At 39.9% G+C, this 21,202-nt stretch overlaps 1 protein-coding gene across 2 annotated transcripts in view; it reads right to left on the reverse strand.

The window, feature by feature from the left end:
* Positions 1 to 21,202, reverse strand: part of LOC117528651 (myosin heavy chain, fast skeletal muscle-like) — a 50,451-nt gene that overhangs the window by 14,241 nt on the left and 15,008 nt on the right. The window contains exons 13-29 of one of the 2 annotated variants that reach the window (XM_034191284.1): positions 20,088 to 20,237; positions 19,829 to 19,999; positions 19,449 to 19,753; positions 18,966 to 19,044; positions 18,626 to 18,713; positions 18,401 to 18,518; positions 18,174 to 18,297; positions 12,875 to 13,011; positions 6,881 to 7,136; positions 6,506 to 6,748; positions 3,851 to 4,027; positions 3,629 to 3,774; positions 3,463 to 3,553; positions 2,166 to 2,555; positions 1,954 to 2,080; positions 1,762 to 1,880; positions 498 to 694 (exon numbers count right to left, since the gene is read on the reverse strand). In XM_034191284.1, coding sequence (XP_034047175.1) covers positions 498 to 694; positions 1,762 to 1,880; positions 1,954 to 2,080; positions 2,166 to 2,555; positions 3,463 to 3,553; positions 3,629 to 3,774; positions 3,851 to 4,027; positions 6,506 to 6,748; positions 6,881 to 7,136; positions 12,875 to 13,011; positions 18,174 to 18,297; positions 18,401 to 18,518; positions 18,626 to 18,713; positions 18,966 to 19,044; positions 19,449 to 19,753; positions 19,829 to 19,999; positions 20,088 to 20,237 — 2,918 coding nt within the window. Of the gene's footprint in view, positions 1 to 497; positions 695 to 1,761; positions 1,881 to 1,953; positions 2,081 to 2,165; positions 2,556 to 3,462; positions 3,554 to 3,628; positions 3,775 to 3,850; positions 4,028 to 6,505; positions 6,749 to 6,880; positions 7,137 to 12,874; positions 13,012 to 18,173; positions 18,298 to 18,400; positions 18,519 to 18,625; positions 18,714 to 18,965; positions 19,045 to 19,446; positions 19,754 to 19,828; positions 20,000 to 20,087; positions 20,238 to 21,202 lie in introns of both variants that reach the window. The other variant, XM_034191283.1, reaches the window with a different exon arrangement.

A 21,202-nucleotide genomic window follows, 5' to 3' on the forward strand; every position in this document is an offset into this window, starting at 1 on the left:
CTTGGTTGGTTTTGAGCATCTACTAGGTGGAAAAAATGCAGTCCTTATTTTGTTGGCAACGATGCTGCACTGGAACATCAGTGTAAATGTAGGACGTTATTCATGAGGACAATGGAAGAAAAAAAAACAGACCCATGCATCACTAATGTTCATTGGAGGTTCTGTTTTACAGCCAATATTAAGCTGAGAGAGTCAAAACTGTGATGAAAGCAGTGCAGTGGTGCAGTGACATCTTGCAGTATGAAGGTCATTGGTTTGAACCTGACCTGGATCAGGCCTGAGTTTCTGTAATTTTTGCATGATTTGGAAATTGCAGTACTGGTTTACTTATCCAAGGATGTCAGTGTTTCTTTTAACATAACAAATACAAAGCTCTTTTTGAAGATTTACAGAACCAGAATGTCTGATCATAAAATAGCACAAGATAAATAAATAAATAAAGGCTTGATGAGTGTTTGATAAGTGAGCACATGTGGTTACTGAGTGGATGTAATTACTTTGCCTCTTCCAGCTCTTCGGTCCGATGGATGGCGTCGGTTTCATATTTGTTTCTCCAAACAGCCACCTCGGTGTTGGCTTTGGACAGCGCGCGCTGCAGCTCAGCTTTGGCCTCCTGCTCCTCCTCATACTGCTCACGAAGGAGATCACAGTCATGACGAGCTGACTGCAAACTGTGAGCCAAAGCGTTCTTAGCCTGGAGAAAGAAAGGCCTAATCAATCAAAAACATGCAACTGTTTGGAAATGTCACCATAATTACATCTGTCTAGGACATAACGGGTTTTATCTTACATCCAGCTCAAAGGTGTGGAAATCTAAAAAGCAGATGTGGTCATGTGCTGAACTCAAGTCTGGTCTGGGACCATGCAGTGGTGCTGCTTCTGCCACATCCACAACACCACGGAACCAGCTTGTGTCCTGGACAGCAACCACCTAAGTAGACAACTGGTTCATTCCCTCATCTCTTAAATAGCCACCTGTCTGCAGCAGCCAGGTGAAATGTGGACGTCCCCTTGGCCTTCTCCAGCTTCTCCAGGCATCTGCACGCTGGATCGTGCACAGAGAAACGGGCCACATGGCCAGAATGTCGGAGCTGACGCTCACTCACAATGACAGCAATCCATCTCATCTTAATCTCTCTTCGTAACCGCTTGTTTGATACAAAGTCATTCAAGCAGCACCCAAGGATCTCTTCGAAGACACTTAGTACCAAAGACACCCAGTCACCATCTTAGGTCACTGATTAGTGCCCAAGTTTCACAAGTCTTACATACAGTAAGACATGTAGCACCAGGGGCCTAAAGAATTCAATTTTCCTTTGCCTGCAAAGATACTGGCATCACCTCGGTCCAGTGACCTCATGACTCTATAAGCTCTTCAGCCCTTTTGATCTCAAAGACTGAGGACCCAGAGACATGTATGTACCCGCCGAGTACGTCCCACCACTTAAAGACCACAGGGTGCTCAGACATCCCCCAAACTTGCACCCGTGGTTGCTCCAATTGTTTTTGTGTCCACCATCAAATTAAAGTGAAACATCTACTGCACCCTCATCTGTTTGTAGGTTTGTTAGGAAAACTGCACCAAAATTAACTGACCAATTTTCCCAAAATATGGTGAAATGTTTGGGTCTGATGTGAAACACAAAATCATTAACTTTGGTGTGGAAACGGGAAATCTTAAAATACTTTTTAACCTAAAAACATGTCGTTGAAGAACACTTCCCAGTGTGGAGATGTCATAAGAGGTTCTTTTTTAGTTACCTTTGTTTCCTCTTCAGTCAGTCTTTTCAGCTCTTCGATTTGTGTGCTGAATCCCTGCTTTGCTCGTGTCAGCTGGGAAATAAGACTCTCTCTCTCTTCCATCTGTCGGGTCAACTCACCTACAACAGACACAGGAGAGTTAACCATCAAGAGAAAGTGGTTTTATAATAATAAGGAAAGGAAACGGCTTACCATTCTCTGTTTGTAAGCGGGCCTTGTGAGTGGAGAGATCAGCGATTTGTCGCGTGTTCTCTTCAGTTTTTGCCCTCATTTCCACAACCTGATCTTCAAGTGAACGACACGTCTTCTCCAGGACAATCTTTGTGTGATAAGGTCACACAGATTAACCCTTCAGCCAATTAAATGAGTTGTGGACTCCTCAAACTGGGATTGATGAAGCTTACCTTCGCTTTTGCAACGGCTTCCATGTTGCTCCCCAAATCGTCAATTTCCATTTTGTACTCACTCTTTTCCTTTTCCAGCTTCTGTTTGATTCTTTGGAGGTTCTCAATCTGTTCTCCTAACTCAGCCATACTGTCCGCCTGCTTTTTGCGCAGACCAGCAACCATGGCTTCATGATGTAACGTGGACTCCTCCAGGTCGCGCCGTAACTTGATGAACTCCGCTTCACGCTTCTTGTTGATCTCAATCTGAGCCGTGGTTGCTCCTCCAGCTTCCTCTAGTCTCTCGCTGATCTCCTCAATTTCCCTAGCGAGCTCAGACCTCTGCTTCTCTATTTTGCCTCGAACTGCACGTTCAGCCTCAACTTCTTCCTCTAGTTCTTCAATACGAGCCTGAAATCAAAATATCTTCAGTTTTCATTCATGTGATTAAAGCTGGTATCCCACTGCAGATTCTTGGCACACACTGACTTCCTGATTCTAAAAATGATGAACGCATGCCCCAATTTATCACAATAGCAGGCCAAAGTCATATTATTAAACAGCAGGTTAACACACACAACAAATGATTTTGAACACAGCCTTTGACACGAGAGCTTCTGGGCATGCACACAAATACTCCATGCAGACTGTACGCTAACCTCCATAGTGGTTATTACCACACTTTTCTACAAAGCTAAAATGTTAACATGTCAAAACTGGCTTCTGTTGAAGAGTGTAACATCCTTTTCATGGGATTTATGTTGCAGAGGACAAACAGGAGGCTTCTCCTGATGTTGAGCCGCTGTGCTGATCTCCCTCCGCATCCCCATGCACAGTCACTGCACACATCTGTGCTGTGGATTAGCTCCAGCTGCAAGCCTTGATGGAATGAAATCACGCACCGTTCACTCCAAAATAGAAAACAATCTGCATTGCTTTAATTTTAGCTTTTAAATGTAACCTGAAAAATTATTTCAAATGCACTATCAAAAGTAGAACCACAGCCATCTGTAAAATTAAAATAAAAGATACATATTACCTCATCTGCACAAATTACATCTGATTATTTGTGTTTTTTGGATCACGATGTGTCCTTATGTCACAAGCTTTTTTAATTTATTTTTTTAACTTTTTTAAAACTTTACCAGTTGCTCACAATTCTGCAAAACTACTTTTGCAACAGATTGCACCTATTTTCAAGCCCCAATTGAGTATTCGATTCTTTTTTGTGCCAAAGATATATACACTCGGGCATCAAATATCAGGAACGGGCAACTAGCTTAATGTGTAATTTAAAGTTAAAGCTGAACTTTCTTACATGGAGCTCCTTCATCTTCTTTTGAAGCTGGGCGCTCATTGATTGTTCATCTGAAATCTTGCTGGCCAACTGGTTATTATCAAAATCTTTCCTGTGAGGACACAAAAAGAAATGTCAACCCAAAACTTACTTCCAGTACAGAGATTCGATCAGTTTGTGACCTTACTTTTTAATTCTCTCCTCAGCTTGTTGTTTGTCATTCTCCAGATCCATTATGGATTCTTGAGAAAGTTTCACATCACCCTCAAGCTTCCTCTTGGCTCTTTCAAGATCCATGCGGATCTTCTTCTCTTGCTCCAATGAACTCTCCAGCTTCAAAGCAAGTTTCATGCATGTGATTCATTTGTTTTCAACATTGATCACTTAGAATAGTCTTGCCACAACTTACATCATCCACTTGCTGCTCAAGCTTTGCTTTTGCTTTTGTCAGAGAATTGACTTTGTCTTCTTCAACTTGAAGATCATCCAGTGTTTGCTGGTGGGCTTCTTGAAGGGCTTTCTTCTCTTTGGTCAGTTTACCAATGTTTTCATCTTGACTAGCAATCTCCTCCACCAGATTTTTAACCTGCAACAATTAAACATGAAATGGAGAAATTTCATGGCTCCACCATTTTTAGCAGATTCACCTCGAGACTTTGCGCAAACTTTCAGTAACCATGTAGCTCTAATGCTGGTTATTTGTGCAGTCATCCTGGCTCACATGTGGCTACAGTTACACAGTGCTTTCAAGAATTATGGTAATTTAGGCTTCTCAGGGAAGACAAGATATTAATATGTGATTGGTGTCCAGTTTGTATAGAGTCATGATTTTAACCTCATTACACCTGATGCTATAATGTGTCCAGCAGTGTTGCCACAGTAACTTTGAAAAGTTACATTATTAGATACTTTATACAGTTACATTTTACAGTTATTTTATAGTTACTTCATTAGCAGCTGCGGACAAGTTGTCGGCCGCTGCTGAATGTAACTAATAAGGTAACTAGTAATCTAATTTGGTTATTTTTAAGATTGAGTCCTCAGAAAAATAACTGTTAGTTACTTTGCTGATTAGTTACTTTGCTGACTACTAAATCTTAAGAATAACCAAGTTAGATTAGTAGTTACCTTATTAATTATATTACTTATTAGTTACAAGTTGTCGGCAGTATCCCATCAGTGTCCATGAACTGATGGGATATGACTGCTGAGTTCTGTGTTCTCGTGGTAGTTGTCGTGTTCTTGCGGTAGTTGCCATTCTAGCGAAGCTCTCATGAGAAATGTTAATTCAATGGTTCTGGCACAGTAAGTCCTGTTAAATATTGCCATTTTGCTAAGGTTTTTTTTTTTCATCCAATATCACTGTAACATCATCTCTTATAACATTTAACGAGCTCCACGCCTCTTATCCACACATAAGGGTGTCACAAATTTTTAGAATGTCATGTGACTCTTTCTCTACATCATGTGACCTGCAATAGTGGGAAAAAGTGTTTCCATGACAGGGTTGCAATGGCAGGATTTTTTTGAATCACTTCAAAAAGCACCTCATGCGAGCATCAAAACCTTTTTGAAGTGTATGAGAGTTTTTGTGGAAACAGATGTTTCCGTGAAGAGAATTTTCAATTCTCTACTTAAAAATGCACAATTTGGAGTGTAATGGAAACTGCCTGTCAGGAGGACGATCTGCACTCAGGACCACAGTCAAGGCTGGAGGGAGAGGATAATGATGGGGACCATGACAGATGAAGACTGGGTGTCACACATATATATGTTTGGTTTTACATGTGGAAGACTGTGGTCACAGTGACCATTTGCTCCACTCATACGGCCGATGTGATTACAACATGTCAAAGTGCAGTGCTGTGAGATTTTCAGATGATTGTGTGTAGGTAGGAATGTGCTGGCTCAGCTCGATAAGAAGATGTGCTCTCACTTTCATGGATCTATATGCTGAACGGTCATAGTCTGTAACCACAATAAACTGGAGTGCAAAGATCTTGGTTGGCTACAAATGCAATCTAGCATCTAGATCTTATATCATGTGGTGCACACACAAACAACAGTAGTATCTGTACAATGATGGCACTTCTGGAAACCTCCTGGTGAAGTCATGGCATAGACAACAACTTTACAGGCTCCATGGAAATGTAAAGAATGACAAAAATGTCAAAGTTCACAACAGGGAGGAAAAAAGTAATTTTTGAAAAAATCCTGCCACGGTTAAAATGAGACCACATCACAATCATAGTATAACCTGGTTCACCCTCCAAGACCCTCTAAGGTTTGGCAATGAATGGTCAAAGTTTCAAGCCACAACTCTCTGGGATGTTAATCTGTGAGAGTGAAAACACGGCTTGATCATCAAAATCTGAAGACCATTTTGGACATATGCAGTCACTGAGAAATGACAATTTGAAAATAGTTTCTAGTTCTTTCAACATGACTGTTTCAACCAGAGGATAATGTACTACTCGGTAATTTCTTAGAAACCAGAGTTTTCCTTTGAAGTAGTGCAAATTTTAGCATAATTAAATTAAATACAATGAAAATGGGATGCTGTTAAAAAGAAAGTTGTCTCAAGTCTCACTTATTTTTGCATTTGTTGTTCGTTTGTTTTCTTTTGGGTTTTAAAGGAAAATATGGAAGTTTATAAATTTAAAACGTATGCATCCAGACATGGTTACAGTTGTGTTTTTTATGTATTATTGCTGTTTTTGTTTTGTAGTTCTTCATATTTTTATACTGTACAAAACAACCCTTTCTTTTTGTTAGCATACGTGGTGAGGACATGTTCATCAATTTCCATAGACTTCCGAAGAAGTAATTGTGATAAGTCTATCCATGTAAAACAATGAGACCTGTGGTTCTACTTCATCTATTGACAATATGGACCTTTTGAATCTGATGTTAGATTTTGGGTTTCTCTGCAACTAAAAATATTACAATCCTCACTGGCTCATTGGCCAACTTTCCACCAACATTAATTGAAATTGGTTAAGTATACTGTGAGAACGACAGTCATGACTCACAACACAGGAATCAAACAGGTAAAATAACGAACCTTATTCTCTATGGCGTGTTTCTCTTTCTCAACTTTTGCCAATGTGATCTCAAGGTCATCAATGTCTTTTTTAAGTTCAGAGCACTCGTCTTCAAGCTTCCGCTTCTTGGCTGTTAGCTCAGCGTTGATTTCCTCTTCATCCTCCAGTCTTTCAGACACCTCTTTGAGTTTTGCCTCAAGCTGGATTTTGCTTTTGATCAGGCCCTCACATCTTTCCTCTGCATCACCAAGATTTTCAGCCTCCTATGACAGACAGACAAATTGCAGAAAATAAGCACTGTCCTTGGTGCTGAAGACAGCTGGTGTGGGTATGCTCATACTAGTTCGAGCGTTCGTTTCAGTACAACTGCTGCCTTTCAAAGATGGTAAGCTCACAGTCTGCACTTGCAGGAGCAGGTCATTCTTCTCTTGCAGCAACGTCACCATTTTCTCTTCTAGCTCTTTTCTCCTCGTCTCTGACTTCAGCAGGTCCTCCTTACATTTGATGAACTCCTCTTTCATGCTGGCCATTTCCTTTTCTGTTTCGGCACTCTTTAGGAGTGGCTTTATTTTGAAGAACAGCTTCAGCCAAGGCCAGTGTTTCACATTCATGAATGAACGCAGGTTATACTGCAGAGTCCAGAGGGCATCTCTGGAAAATATATCACAACAAGTTTTACTCTACTACTGCTTCAAAACTAAACATACTGAAAGAAAATATATTAAAGTGTGGACACATGCTGTAAGGTTTATTTTGCAGGGCCAATTTTGCAAAGCATTTGATTTTCCTGATTTTTTTCAGCAAATCAAAGCAGAATCAACAGAATTAAAAGGTAATTGAGGGGATACTGTGACACAGTCATGTGGAATCCATTTGGAGAGCAAATACAACAAATGATACTGGCAAATGGCCTCAAAGATAAAGTGCTGAGCTTATGACCAGCGGATCCTCGCTTTGATTCCCAGATCAGATGGAAAAAAATCTGTAAGGTGGCCCAGGGCAAGCTCCTTAATGCTGCTGCAGAGCTTGATGTGTTCTAAATGTCACATCTCTGTGGCCACCGTGGGGTTCGGACCCCACAGTGGCCACAGAGATTTGTCCTTTGTGAATGCCTCACATTCACCCCTCACATCAGGGTGAATGTGAGGCATTATTTGTAAAGAGCTTTGAGCATCTGATGTAGATGGAAAAGTGCTATATAAATGCAGTCCATTTATCATTTACACCAGATTTCAAAGGTCAGATTAGTGACCTTTGCTTCAGGAAGACTCAGTTTCTTTGAATGCACATTTCAATCAATCAATCAATTTTTTTTTTATATAGCGCCAAATCACAACAAACAGTTGCCCCAAGGCGCTTTATATTGTAAGGCAAGGCCATACAATAATGATGTAAAACCCCAACGGTCAAAACGACCCCCTGTGAGCAAGCACTTGGCTACAGTGGGAAGGAAAAACTCCCTTTTAACAGGAAGAAACCTCCAGCAGAACCAGGCTCAGGGAGGGGCAGTCTTCTGCTGGGACTGGTTGGGGCTGAGGGAGAGAACCAGGAAAAAGACATGCTGTGGAGGGGAGCAGAGATCGATCACTAATGATTAAATGCAGAGTGGTGCATACAGAGCAAAAGAGAAAGAAACAGTGCATCATGGGAACCCCCCAGCAGTCTACGTCTATAGCAGCATAACTAAGGGATGGTTCAGGGTCACCTGATCCAGCCCTAACTATAAGCTTTAGCAAAAAGGAAAGTTTTAAGCCTAATCTTAAAAGTAGAGAGGGTGTCTGTCTCCCTGATCTGAATTGGGAGCTGGTTCCACAGGAGAGGAGCCTGAAAGCTGAAGGCTCTGCCTCCCATTCTACTCTTACAAACCCTAGGAACTACAAGTAAGCCTGCAGTCTGAGAGCGAAGCGCTCTATTGGGGTGATATGGTACTACGAGGTCCCTAAGATAAGATGGGACCTGATTATTCAAAACCTTATAAGTAAGAAGAAGAATTTTAAATTCTATTCTAGAATTAACAGGAAGCCAATGAAGAGAGGCCAATATGGGTGAGATATGCTCTCTCCTTCTAGTCCCAGTCAGCACTCTAGCTGCAGCATTTTGAATTAACTGAAGGCTTTTTAGGGAACTTTTAGGACAACCTGATAATAATGAATTACAATAGTCCAGCCTAGAGGAAATAAATGCATGAATTAGTTTTTCAGCATCACTCTGAGACAAGACCTTTCTGATTTTAGAGATATTGCGTAAATGCAAAAAAGCAGTCCTACATATTTGTTTAATATGCGCTTTGAATGACATATCCTGATCAAAAATGACTCCAAGATTTCTCACAGTATTACTAGAGGTCAGGGTAATGCCATCCAGAGTAAGGATCTGGTTAGACACCATGTTTCTAAGATTTGTGGGGCCAAGAACAATAACTTCAGTTTTATCTGAGTTTAAAAGCAGGAAATTAGAGGTCATCCATGTCTTTATGTCTGTAAGACAATCCTGCAGTTTAGCTAATTGGTGTGTGTCCTCTGGCTTCATGGATAGATAAAGCTGGGTATCATCTGCGTAACAATGAAAATTTAAGCAATACCGTCTAATAATACTGCCTAAGGGAAGCATATATAAAGTGAATAAAATTGGTCCTAGCACAGAACCTTGTGGAACTCCATAATTAACTTTAGTCTGTGAAGAAGATTCCCCATTTACATGAACAAATTGTAATCTATTAGACAAATATGATTCAAACCACCGCAGCGCAGTGCCTTTAATACCTATGGCATGCTCTAATCTCTGTAATAAAATTTTATGGTCAACAGTATCAAAAGCAGCACTGAGGTCTAACAGAACAAGCACAGAGATGAGTCCACTGTCCGAGGCCATAAGAAGATCATTTGTAACCTTCACTAATGCTGTTTCTGTACTATGATGAATTCTAAAACCTGACTGAAACTCTTCAAATAGACCATTCCTCTGCAGATGATCAGTTAGCTGTTTTACAACTACCCTTTCAAGAATTTTTGAGAGAAAAGGAAGGTTGGAGATTGGCCTATAATTAGCTAAGATAGCTGGGTCAAGTGATGGCTTTTTAAGTAATGGTTTAATTACTGCCACCTTAAAAGCCTGTGGTACATAGCCAACTAACAAAGATAGATTGATCATATTTAAGATCGAAGCATTAAATAATGGTAGGGCTTCCTTGAGCAGCCTGGTAGGAATGGGGTCTAATAAACATGTTGATGGTTTGGATGAAGTAACTAATGAAAATAACTCAGACAGAACAATCGGAGAGAAAGAGTCTAACCAAATACCGGCATCACTGAAAGCAGCCAAAGATAACGATACGTCTTTGGGATGGTTATGAGTAATTTTTTCTCTAATAGTTAAAATTTTGTTAGCAAAGAAAGTCATGAACTCATTACTAGTTAAAGATAATGGAATACTCAGCTCAATAGAGCTCTGACTCTTTGTCAGCCTGGCTACAGTGCTGAAAAGAAACCTGGGGTTGTTCTTATTTTCTTCAATTAGTGATGAGTAGAAAGATGTCCTAGCTTTACGGAGGGCTTTTTTATAGAGCAACAGACTCTTTTTCCAGGCTAAGTGAAGATCTTCTAAATTAGTGAGACGCCATTTCCTCTCCAACTTACGGGTTATCTGCTTTAAGCTACGAGTTTGAGAGTTATACCATGGAGTCAGACACTTCTGATTTAAAGCTCTCTTTTTCAGAGGAGCTACAGCATCCAAAGTTGTCTTCAATGAGGATGTAAAACTATTGACGAGATACTCTATCTCCCTTACAGAGTTTAGGTAGCTACTCTGCACTGTGTTGTTATATGGCATTAGAGAACATAAAGAAGGAATCATATCCTTAAACCTAGTTACAGCGCTTTCTGAAAGACTTCTAGTGTAATGAAACTTATTCCCTACTGCTGGGTAGTCCATCAGAGTAAATGTAAATGTTATTAAAAAAATGATCAGACAGAAGGGAGTTTTCAGGGAATACTGTTAAGTCTTCTATTTCCATACCATAAGTCAGAACAAGATCTAAGATATGATTAAAGTGGTGGGTGGACTCATTTACTTTTTGAGCAAAGCCAATAGAGTCTAATAATAGATTAAATGCAGTGTTGAGGCTGTCATTCTCAGCATCTGTGTGGATGTTAAAATCGCCCACTATAATTATCTTATCTGAGCTAAGCACTAAGTCAGACAAAAGGTCTGAAAATTCACAGAGAAACTCACAGTAACGACCAGGTGGACGATAGATAATAACAAATAAAACTGGTTTTTGGGACTTCCAATTTGGATGGACAAGACTAAGAGACAAGCTTTCAAATGAATTAAAGCTCTGTCTGGGTTTTTGATTAATTAATAAGCTGGAATGGAAGATTGCTGCTAATCCACCGCCCCGGCCCGTGCTACGAGCATTCTGACAGTTAGTGTGACTCGGGGGTGTTGACTCATTTAAACTAACATATTCATCCTGCTGTAACCAGGTTTCTGTTAGGCAGAATAAATCAATATGTTGATCAATTATTATATCATTTACCAACAGGGACTTAGAAGAGAGAGACCTAATGTTTAATAGACCACATTTAACTGTTTTAGTCTGTGGTGCAGTAGAAGGTGCTATATTATTTTTTCTTTTTGAATTTTTATGCTTAAATAGATTTTTGCTGGTTATTGGTAGTCTGGGAGCAGGCACCGTCTCTACGGGGATGGGGTAATGAGGGGATGGCAGGGGGAGAGAAGCTGCAGAGAGGTGTGTAAGACTACAACTCTGCTTCCTGGTCCCAACCCTGGATAGTCACGGTTTGGAGGATTTAAGAAAATTAGCCAGATTTCTAGAAATGAGAGCTGCTCCATCCAAAGTGGGATGGATGCCGTCTCTCCTAACAAGACCAGGTTTTCCCAGAAGCTTTGCCAATTATCTATGAAGCCCACCTCATTTTTTGGACACCACTCAGACAGCCAGCAATTCAAGGAGAACATGCGGCTAAACATGTCACTCCCGGTCATACAATACCGCAGTGAGAGCCAACCACCAGTAGAGGCAAGCATTTCATGATGGGGTCACAGACAATCGGAGCTAGTGGCGGACTTTCTATACAGACATAAATCAAATCAATCAGGCCATGAAATTAAAATCAACTATAGCATGTTTCCATTGTAAAAGTTATCCATGCTGAGACTGACTGATGAATAAATGCTGGGTAGAGTGTAGAAAGGTCAAAAGTAAGCCTCACATTCACTTACACCGACGTGCTGCCATGTGAGGTGTGAACTGCACACCAGGAGGAACTGAAAGATTAATCACCTTGCCCAAAGGAGCTGAGGGATTTTCTGGTTTGACAGGGATTTAAACTGAGGACCCCCTGGTCTCGAGCCCACCATTTTAACCTCAACACCTTCACCTCCCTCAAAACAAGAAAAACCTTCTGATTTAGTGAGTGAATACACTAAAGTTTTATCAGATGTGATTCATATCTTCAACCAGACCAATAACCAGTAAGGGCTAGTAACAGTCAGGTATTCATGTAACCAGTAGAGGGCAATATATGTACATGTCAACATTTATGCAATAAAATAGTACTATATGGTCATGTGTTGGTCATGAGTGTCATCATTCATCATGGTTAATTTATGATGTGGCTCAATGTCAGGACACGTGGTAACACTGTACCATATACGAAGGGTGAATGTCAGCCAAAGAGATGAAAAATTCAGTTTTAAGTCACATTTTTCACAGAAAACCCTAATTAAATCTATCGCACTAAACAGAGGGACCCACATGACGTGACACACAACACAGCAATCTGGACTCTCTCTGGGAGAAACGTGTCCTTCAGAAGGCTAAATGTCTTGTTAATCACCATCATGCCCTGTCCAGGCATTTTTATTGATGTCCCCCAGGAAGGCAAACTGCTGCTTGAAGTCATTTGTTCCTTCTGCTATGAAGCTGCTAAATGCAGTGTTGCCAGATGTGATGGGCACTGCCACCCAATGTAACTGACAGCTTCAATTAGAAGCACAAATGTACTTCAGCTTGATTTATTCTTTAATTTAATCCATTCATTATGTTTTTTTTTGTTGTTGTTTTTTTTGGTCTTTGATTCTTGTTTTTAGTTGTTCTTTATTTATTTTGGTGATGATGATGATTTATTTATTTTTATTAGTTCTTTTATTTTTCTTCCTTCGATACTTGTGAATTTTACTATTTGGTATGAATGTGTACGACTGGCCGGTGGACTGAAGAAACTTCATTGACCATCTGAGATAAATAAATGTTTTCTGTATCTGTATGAGTACTTCTATAATTCCACACATGGACCAACCGGTGACGAATTGTTTCGACATTTTTCATCCACATGGGATGAGTTATTTTTTCATCATGATCTTACCTTTGTTCAATTAAACGGGTGTATTGTTTTCTCATGAGATAGCCGCGACACACTGCTTGGGTCTGTGTCACGAGAGAAGCCAGTTTCTCATCTCGGAGCTCCTCCAAAGTGCCAAGCAGGCCTGCTTTGAAGAAAACCTGCAACATGAGACATGATAATGCACAACTTTGTTGGCTTGAGAAAAAGCACAGAGCATAAAAAAAAAAAAAAAATCAACAGAAACGGTTTGACATCCAAACCTCAATATACCAGAATAACTCTGAGACGTGTGTGAATATCAGTACGTGGGGTAAAAATATTGAATCATTTAGCTAAAGATTTAAAGTGCTGTAGGAATATTTTTGTTTCTGCAACAGAGGATTGAAGAATATAAACAGTAGGAAAGGTGCTTAGAAAGCTTGATTTTGTTCAATATAAAATGTGGAAATGGACAGCGGGTTTCCTTTTCTCTGTGGGTCACGGTAAGAAAATCTGGAAGCAACAACAACAACAATAATAATAATCAGAGTAATTGCAGTGATACCATTAGCAGTACTAGTAATAATAATACCAGTAGTAGTAGGAGGAGAAGGAGTAATAATTTTAACTGTAGCAGCAGTAGTAGTAGTAATAATAATTGTTGTAATTGATGTAGTAGTAATAACAGTAGTAGTAGTAGCAGCAGTAATAATTATAACTGCAGCAGCAGCAGCAGCAGCAGTAGTAGTAGTAATAGAAGTAGTAGTAGGAGGAGGAGGAGGAGAAGGAGTAATAATTATAACAGCAGTAGCAGCAGTAGTAGCAATAATAATGGTTGTAATTGATGTAGTAACTAGTAGTAATAACAGTAGTAGTAGTAGTAGTAGTAGTAGTAGCAGCAGTAATAATTATAACTGCAGCAGCAGTAGTAGTAGTAGTAGTAGTAGTAGTAGTAGTAGTAGTGGTGGTGGTAATAATAATTGAAGTAGTAGTAACAGGACGAGGAGGAGTAATAATTATAACTGTAGCAGCAGCAGCAGCAGCAGTAGTAGTAGTAGTAGTAATAATAATAATAATAATAAGAAGAAGAAGAAGAATAGAAGTAGTAGTAGGAGGGGGAGTAATATAACTGTAGCAGCAGTAGTAATAATAATAATTGTTGTAATTGATGTAGCAGTAATAACAGTAGTAGTAGTAGTAGTAGTAGTAGTAGTAGCAGCAGTAATAATTATAACTGCAGCAGCAGTAGTAGTAGTAGTAGTAGTAATAGAAGTAGTAGGAGGAGGAGGAGGAGGAGAAGGAGTAATAATTATAACAGCAGTAGCAGCAGTAGTAGCAATAATAATTGTTGTAATTGATGTAGTATGTAGTAGTAGTAGTAGTAGTAGTAGTAGCAGCAGTAATAATTATAACTGCAGCAGCAGTAGTAGTAGTAATAGTAGTAGTAGTAGTAGTGGTGGTAATAATAATTGAAGTAGTAGTAATAGGAGGAGGAGGAGTAATAATTATAACTGTAGCAGCAGCAGCAGCAGCAGTAGTAGTAGTAGTAGTAGTAGTAGTAATAATAATAATAAGAAGAAGAATAGAAGTAGTAGTAGGAGGGGGAGTAATATAACTGTAGCAGCAGTAGTAATAATAATAATTGTTGTAATTGATGTAGCAGTAATAACAGTAGAAGTAGTAGCAGCAGTAATAATTATAACTGCAGCAACAGTAGAAGCAGTAGTAATAATTATTGTTGTTGTTATTGTAGTAGTAGTAGCATATTAATAATGTTAATAATATTAATAATTATAACTGTAGCAGCAGCAGTAGTAGTAATAACAATTGTTGTAATTGATGTAGTAATAATCATAATAATAACAAGATTAATTGCAGCAGCAGTAGTAGTTGTAGTAATTATAACTGCACTAGTAGTAGTAATAATTGATGTTGTTATTGTAGAAATACTAATAATAGAATAGAATAGAATAGAATAGAATTAACTTTATTGTCTGTCCCACAAAGGTCACAGAAATTCTTCTTCAACAACTGGCTCATAAAAACACATAAAAATACTCACACAAAACTTAAATAATAATAATAATAATAATAATAATAATCCACTATGGTGATAGTGCAGTTTATGAGCCAGGGAGGGAAATTCAACAAGTTGAGACTGTGGCTTGTTTCCATAGACGTGTCCATAAAAATCATAGAGGGATATGCTTTGCAAACATAATACCCATTATTCCATTGGATGATGTTGAAATTGAGGATGGCTCATTGGCTGTTCCAGCAATATCAAATATGTTGTGTCTGCTACCTATAACCCGCATGGCATGTCGAAAAACCTAAACCTACTTCTAGGCATCTTATATATGCTACTCTGGAAACCCCCTAAATCCAGATTGTCCAACTGTCAACCCCACTGAGGTCCTTAGTCTGAGTCTCATTAACATAAGATCACTGTCCTCAAACTCACTTTTGATTAATGATCTAATTATGGATAATCACTTAGATATCATTGGGTTATGTAAAACCTGGCTTAAACCTACAGCTGTCCTCCCCTTAAATGAGGCCTGCCCACCAGCATACATATTTACTCATGTCCCTCATGATGTGAAGCAAGGTGGGGCTGTTGCTCTTATTTTAAACCTAGGTTTAGTTTAGTAGTTTAGTAATTTGGTGTGTTCATCTCTAACTTGTCAACTAGTGCAGATAACATTCTGATTGTTGGTGACTTCAACATTCATATAAATAAGCCTTCTGATCCCCTCTGCAAATCATTTATGGAAATTGTGGATGTATTAGGATTTCAGCAATGCATTCAGGATTCGAAACACGAGTAGAAATACCCTGGATTTAGTTCTTGCACATGGTATTGCTGTCACAAACACTGACATCATGCCTCTTACATCAGTGGTCTCTGATCACTCACTTACTAAGTTTACAGTTTTGCTGACGTGTTTAGTGGAACAACAACCTTATTTATCATTGCGATGACATTGCATGGCCTCAGCCATAAGGTTGGAGGTCAAGAACAAAAATGGCATAGTTCAAAATTAGAAGTATTCCACCTCGTGTGGCATGATGCTATCTTAAACTATAAGCATGAATTACTGACTACAAAGCGGACCTATTACTCTGATTTGATCAACAAAAACAAGCAGAACTCAAAGTTCTTGTTAGACACGGTGGCAACACTTATTCATGGACAACCACCTATAAGTCGCTCTCCTTTCACAGCACAAGATTTCCTGGATTATTTCGAGAAGAAAATAGAAGACATTAGATTAAACATATCCCAGCATGCCTTAACCCAGCCACTACACCCTGCTATTGAGGTGGGCTCCATTACTGTGGTATTACCTAGATTTACAGAATTTGATAGTATCTCTCTAGGTGTGCTGATGAAACTCGTAACGTCAACAAGAAGCACAACCTGATCCTATATCAACAAAACTGTTTAAGGACCTGTGGCCCACTCTTGGGCCAATTGTGCTGGAAATTATTAATCTCTCATTAACTTCTGGATCTGTTTCAAATCTGCAGTGATTAAACCATTACTTAAAAATCTAATCTTGACCCTAGTGTATTGGAAAACTATAGGCTGATATCAAATCTATCATTTTGCTATAAAATTCTGGAAAAGGTGGTGTCACAGCAACTTGTGGACCACTTTACTGAAAATAATCTTTTTGAACCACTGCAGTCTGCTTTTAGAAAATATCATTCCACAGAGACGGTTCTCACTAAAGTGGTGAGTAATCTTCTGTTTGCAATGGATTTGGACACCACTATGGTTCTGGTGCTGTTAGATCTCAGTGCTGCATTTGATACCGTGAATCATCATATTCTACTCAATAGGCTGGAGAATGTAAGTCCCTTCGGCTGCTCCCTTGTTTGCACTCGGGTCGCCACAGCAAATCCAAGGTGGATCTGCATGTTGAATTGGCATAGGTTTTACGCCAGATGCCCTTCCTGACGCAACTCCACATTACATGGAGAAATGTGGCAGGGGTGGGATTTGAACCCGGAACCTTCTGCACTGAAACAAAGCGCATTAACCACTTGGCCACCATCATTTTGGGATTACTGGGAGTGCCCTTGCATGGTTGACATCATACCTGACCAGTTTGTTGTGTGGGCCGCTGAAGAGGAGGTACTGCTGGCCCACCACCACCAGAGGGCGCCCTGCCTGGAGTGCGGGCTCCAGGCATCGGAGGGCGCTGCCGCCTCACAGGAGCAGCCAGGGTGACAGCTGTCACCCATCACCTGAAACAGCTGATATTAATCAACAGGGAGGTATATCTGCAGGACAGCATCTCCACCTCATTACCGAGATATCGCTCTACCAAAGAGGTAACGAACTCAGCCAATTGTGAATCCAGAAGGAATAATACTTTGTTGCTTGTGCTTAGGGTCATCTGAAGACCATATTGGACGTGATTGGATAAGTACACACATTCCAGTCTACAGTGTTGTTTTTGAGTAGAGGTGGAGGTGGTGTTTCCACCCTCCGTGTTGATGGGTGCAGCCGCACCCACACCTGACTGTTTCTGTTCCTTGCCAGCAGTACCGGATCCGACGAGCGGAGGCAGTGGCCACCTGGGAGTTCGGGACTTGGCGGCTCCAGTATCCCCGGGGTTCGGTGGTAGAGGAAATCGGGTGGTTCCGGTTCGACTCAGACAGACTTTACCTAAATTCTGGGTCTTTTAGTGAAGCTTAGGGCTAGTGGCCTGTGATCACCTTGTCGTAGTAGTAGTAGTAGTAGTAATAATAATAATAATAATTGTTGTAGTCGTAATAATAATGAATGTAGTCGTAGTAGTAGTAATAATAATAATAATAAGAAGAAGAAGAAGAAGAAGAATTGTTGTTGTTTCAACAATCATAATAATAATAACAAGTAGTAGTAGCAGTAGAAGTAGTAACAATAATAACTGTAGTAGTAGTAATGGGCATAATAATTGTTGTTGCAAAAATAATAACAACTGTAGCAGTAGAAATACTACTACTACTACTAATATTAATAATAATAATAATTGTTGTAGTTAGTGTAGTAATAATAATTACCCCACGAATAATAATAATGCAGGGGTGGTGGCCAAGTGGTTAGTGCACTTGGTTTCAGTGCAGAAGGCTCCAGCTTTAAATCCCACCCCTGCCACATTTCTCTATGTAATGTTCCATCAGGAAGGGCATCCAGCATAAAACCTGTGCCAATTCAACATGCACAGGCACCTTTGATTTGCTGTGGCGACCCCGAGTGCAAACAACAGTGTTGTAGTAGTAATAATAATAATAATAATAATAATAATAACAGTAATTGTTGTCATTGGTGTACTTGGCTACATACCTTTGTGTGGCCAAATCGGTACTGTGTGTGGTCAATGTCAATCGAGCCTAGAAGCTTCTCTGAAGCTTTTTTCCCATCAATAAACTGACCCTCTGGGATAGCGCTGGCATTCAGGATTCTGTATCTGCTCAGACGGAACACCAGAAGCCACCATAAGAATCTTGCAGACAAAACCATAGTTTGCCTTTGGTGTATTTTTAGTTTTCAGTTTAAGATTGAGTGTTGACCTCTGCTTGAAATCAGCATACAGGATCCTGCTGGGGAATCCCTTCCTGCAAATCCTGATGCCCTCCAAGACGCCGTTGCAGCGTAGCTGATGGATGACCAAATGATTTTCCATGATACCTGCAGCAACAATGACACAACCGGTTTCAAACAGAAACAGCTGATTACATTATTCTCATTTAAAAAACTTTTCGGATGTGTAAATTGTTTTTTTTTTTAATCTCCACCTGGTTTTTTAATCTCATTGGGGATGAGACAGCGCACAAAGTGAGGGTGGGTGCTCCTCAAGTTGGTCATTAGTTTTCCAAGATTTTCCTAAGAATCAACAACTGTCATTATTACACTGACTTGGGGAAAAAAAACAAAACAAAACAAAAACTTTCACTCAGAACAAAACTCTTTTGCACTGAATCTCGCTCTGAGTTAGACCTTCGAGGAAGCGCTGCCACTCAGGTAAACCAAATATTTACATTTGGTTGGTGGAAGACGTACTGCATGAAAGCACCACGCTGAAGGTGCAAAGCAATCAATCTTGTATGTTGTGTGTAGTATGTAAGACTTCTGTACCCTGAAAACAGCAGATAAAGTCTGGAAAGAGCCGCCCTTCTTCTTTGCACCTTTCTTGCCACCTTTATCACCTGAATCTAAACAGAAAACAGAAAATAGGTTCCCAAGCCAAAAAGCAGAAAATACAACAACAACCCCATCTTCTTAGGGGGTAAAAGAAGCCTGAATTGCTTCATCGCTTAGTGTGAGGTGTGTGGCAACCCTTACCCCTACCCATAGCCTTAACCCGGGTCGTGTTTAAACCCAGGCCGAGTTTTCCAGTTTTTACCCCAGAAATGCAGCAATGGATGTATTTTAACAAATGAAATAAAGTTGACCAGAAAAATCATGAAAGACCTTGGATTCCTGCTGTCTACAATGAAATAGATTTCAAAGTAACTGGAAGAATTACTGGGGAGGTCCCCCCTCCCATGTTGGCCGAACTTGGTCTGAGGTGGGGTTGAATATAAGCAATGTGTCTTTAAAATGATTGCTGTACCTCCTTCACTGCCAGAAAATGATGCATACAGAAGAGACAACAATTTCATTGAAGACTTTTGGTAAAGCTGCACCACAGACTCATTCAGAGGATCTTTGTTCTTTTCCAGCCAGCCAGTGATGTTGTAGTCTACTGATCCTGCGTAGTGTACCAGGGTGAAATGAGCCTCAGGTTTGCCTTTGACCATCTTGGGCTTTTGGAAAGCAGCTGATTTTCCAAGATGTTGGTCATGGAGTTTGTTCGTAAAAGTTGTGTCTGAGGACTTGGGGAACATACATTCCTCTTCAAGGATGGAAAAAATCCCCATTGGCTGTTGACGACAACATGGGCATGTGAGGTTTGGTCTAATAAATGAACACATTTTTTCACAGCAGTAAACTTATACCTTCTCTATCAACTCAATGCAGGCTGCCAGGTCCATTCCAAAATCAATGAACTCCCAGTCAATGCCTTCCTTCTTGTATTCCTCTTGTTCCAACACAAACATGTGGTGATTGAAAAACTGTTGCAGTTTCTCATTGGTGAAATTAATGCAGAGTTGCTCCAAGCTGTTGAACTGAAGACAATAAATCAACATCAACTGAAATTCAGGCAACATAAAAATGAAAACCCCATAATCTTCGATGAAATAAGCTAAAACTCACATCAAAGATTTCAAATCCAGCGATGTCCAACACTCCAATGTAGAACTGTCTTGGCTGCTTTGTATCCAACATTTCATTGATTCGATAGACCATCCAGAAGAACATCTTCTCATATACAGACTTTGCAAGGGCACCGACTGCATTAAGCACCTAATGAGAAGTTATATGGAGAGATTACATACCCTTTGTCATTGAATTTTTCACTTCCAAATTAAGCAGTATTTTGTCATACACTAACACTTATTATTATTGCATAGTTAGAATTTTAATAGCTGGTGGCATGGTGGATTAGTGGTTAGCACTATTGCCTCATAGCAAGAAGGCTGTGGGATCATTTCCTTCAGTTTCTGTTTGGAGTTTGCATGATCTCTCATGTCCTGTGTGGGTTGGGAGGTGATGGTCTAGTGGTAAAGCATTGGGCTTGAGGCCAGAGGATCCTCAGTTCAAATCCCAGCCTGACCAGAAAATCACTAAGGGCCCTTGGGCAAGGTCCTTAATCTCCCAGTTGCTCCCGTTGTGAAAAGCGCTACATAAATGCAGTCCATTTACCATTTATTTCCTCCCACAGTCAAAATCATGCTGTGGAACAGCTACCAGGAACAACAGATGGAAATTAACTGGTGGCTATAATATGATGATGTACATGAACTTGCACTGTCCCTTCACAAATAAAGCATTAATCTATATCTACCAATATAAGCAACAGGTTGGTTTTCACTTGGTCATTGTTGCTGGTGTCCCACAGCAGCCCACATTCAAATGGAACAAAATCTTCACCTGGTGAATTTCATCAAGAGCTCTAGTGTGTGTGTGTGTGTATCTATATATATTACAGTGACTTGAAAAATTTTAAGCACAATAATGAAATCATTTAATAATATAAGCTGGAATCAAATTGTCAACGCGGTGGTTTTAGGCTATAAATAAACAACAGCACTTACCGAGCACTTCTGCCAAGGAAGAATGTTTAAAACATGGAAACTAGAAAGCATAGAGGCTACAAAGGCTACAAAAAGAAAGAAGAGCACTTTCTGAGTGCTGTAGTTTATTGATAAACTAAATTGACTAAGAATTTGGTGTATCAAAAGGTTCTGCAAAATTAGCCAGTGAAATGT

This window comes from Thalassophryne amazonica, chromosome 16 (genome assembly GCF_902500255.1).
Source record: "Thalassophryne amazonica chromosome 16, fThaAma1.1, whole genome shotgun sequence".
Lineage (NCBI taxonomy): Eukaryota > Metazoa > Chordata > Actinopteri > Batrachoidiformes > Batrachoididae > Thalassophryne > Thalassophryne amazonica.